Genomic DNA, 968 nt, shown 5'->3' on the forward strand with positions numbered 1-968 from the left:
AAGACCGTCGAAATCACATCCAGACCGTAGAAGAGCTTGGCGTATATTTGTTAAATCCGCGCAAAGCATTTATGAGGTTTGGTTTAATCCTTAATTAGCACCCTTCCTCCTCTCTATCTATAGATACACAGATCAAACTGGATTTTCTAATTTTTATGCGTTTCATATTTTATTTCAGTTGGTTCAGGCAACAATTGTGCTAGAAGACATGGTTAAGACAGGGTACTTGAAAAATGCATGGTGGTACTGGTCTTCCCTTTCAGCGGCTGCTAAAATATCGACTCTCTCGGCGTTATCCGTCCGTATTTTCTCCCTTGATGCAGCTATTATGTACGATAAACTCATAACTCCATCAGATCCCATGGATGAAACAAAGCCGATCATCAGCTTACCAGACGAGAAGTCGCAACCGGTTTCAGATTCACAAGAAAGAAGCAGCAGAGCAAACAGGCGATCTGGTAAGAAGAGGAAAGAACCCGAGGTGTCATAGTAACTTATTTGAACCCACCGGAAAAGCTCAGCGGGCACAGCCTCGTGAGAATGTAAGCCGGAAATGTGGATTTTGTTTTTTTGTTTTTTCCGGTGAAGTCAAAGTGGAGCCAATGTGTATGTTGTAGATATAGGCAATGCTTCTTCTATCTATGTCTGGAAGCGGACCTGTAAGTTGCGGATGTTTTTGGTGGTTCATCATGACATGAGAGGCCTAAGTCCGGTTCATGGAATGGAACGGCGGTTCAAGAGGTGAATGAGCTTGAGAGAGTATGTGTACACATAATATGTAGAAGAAGACTGACTAATGTGGAATTAATTAGTATCAAAAGTCGCTTTTTAGGCATTAACTGATGTTAGAACGGAAACACTTCAATTCTTTATAAATCTCTCTATCTCTTTAATGGAGAGGGCTTTCTGAAGAAGAAGTTCAACCTTTTTTTTTCTGAAGAAGAAGTTAACTGATTTTATATATTGGT

The 968-nt window shown here is 40.5% G+C and overlaps 1 protein-coding gene across 1 annotated transcript; it reads left to right on the top strand.

Annotated features, from left to right (window-relative positions):
- LOC104763747 (methyl-CpG-binding domain-containing protein 9-like) lies at positions 1–914 on the top strand (the record flags this gene model as incomplete). The annotated part of the gene is given in 2 exon segments (XM_010487117.1): positions 1–76; positions 179–914. Coding segments are annotated over 2 exon segments (388 nt in total), but the record flags the coding sequence as incomplete, so codon positions are not given.

The sequence above is a fragment of the Camelina sativa genome, chromosome 19 (assembly GCF_000633955.1).
Source record: "Camelina sativa cultivar DH55 chromosome 19, Cs, whole genome shotgun sequence".
In the NCBI taxonomy this organism is placed as follows: Eukaryota; Viridiplantae; Streptophyta; class Magnoliopsida; order Brassicales; family Brassicaceae; genus Camelina; species Camelina sativa.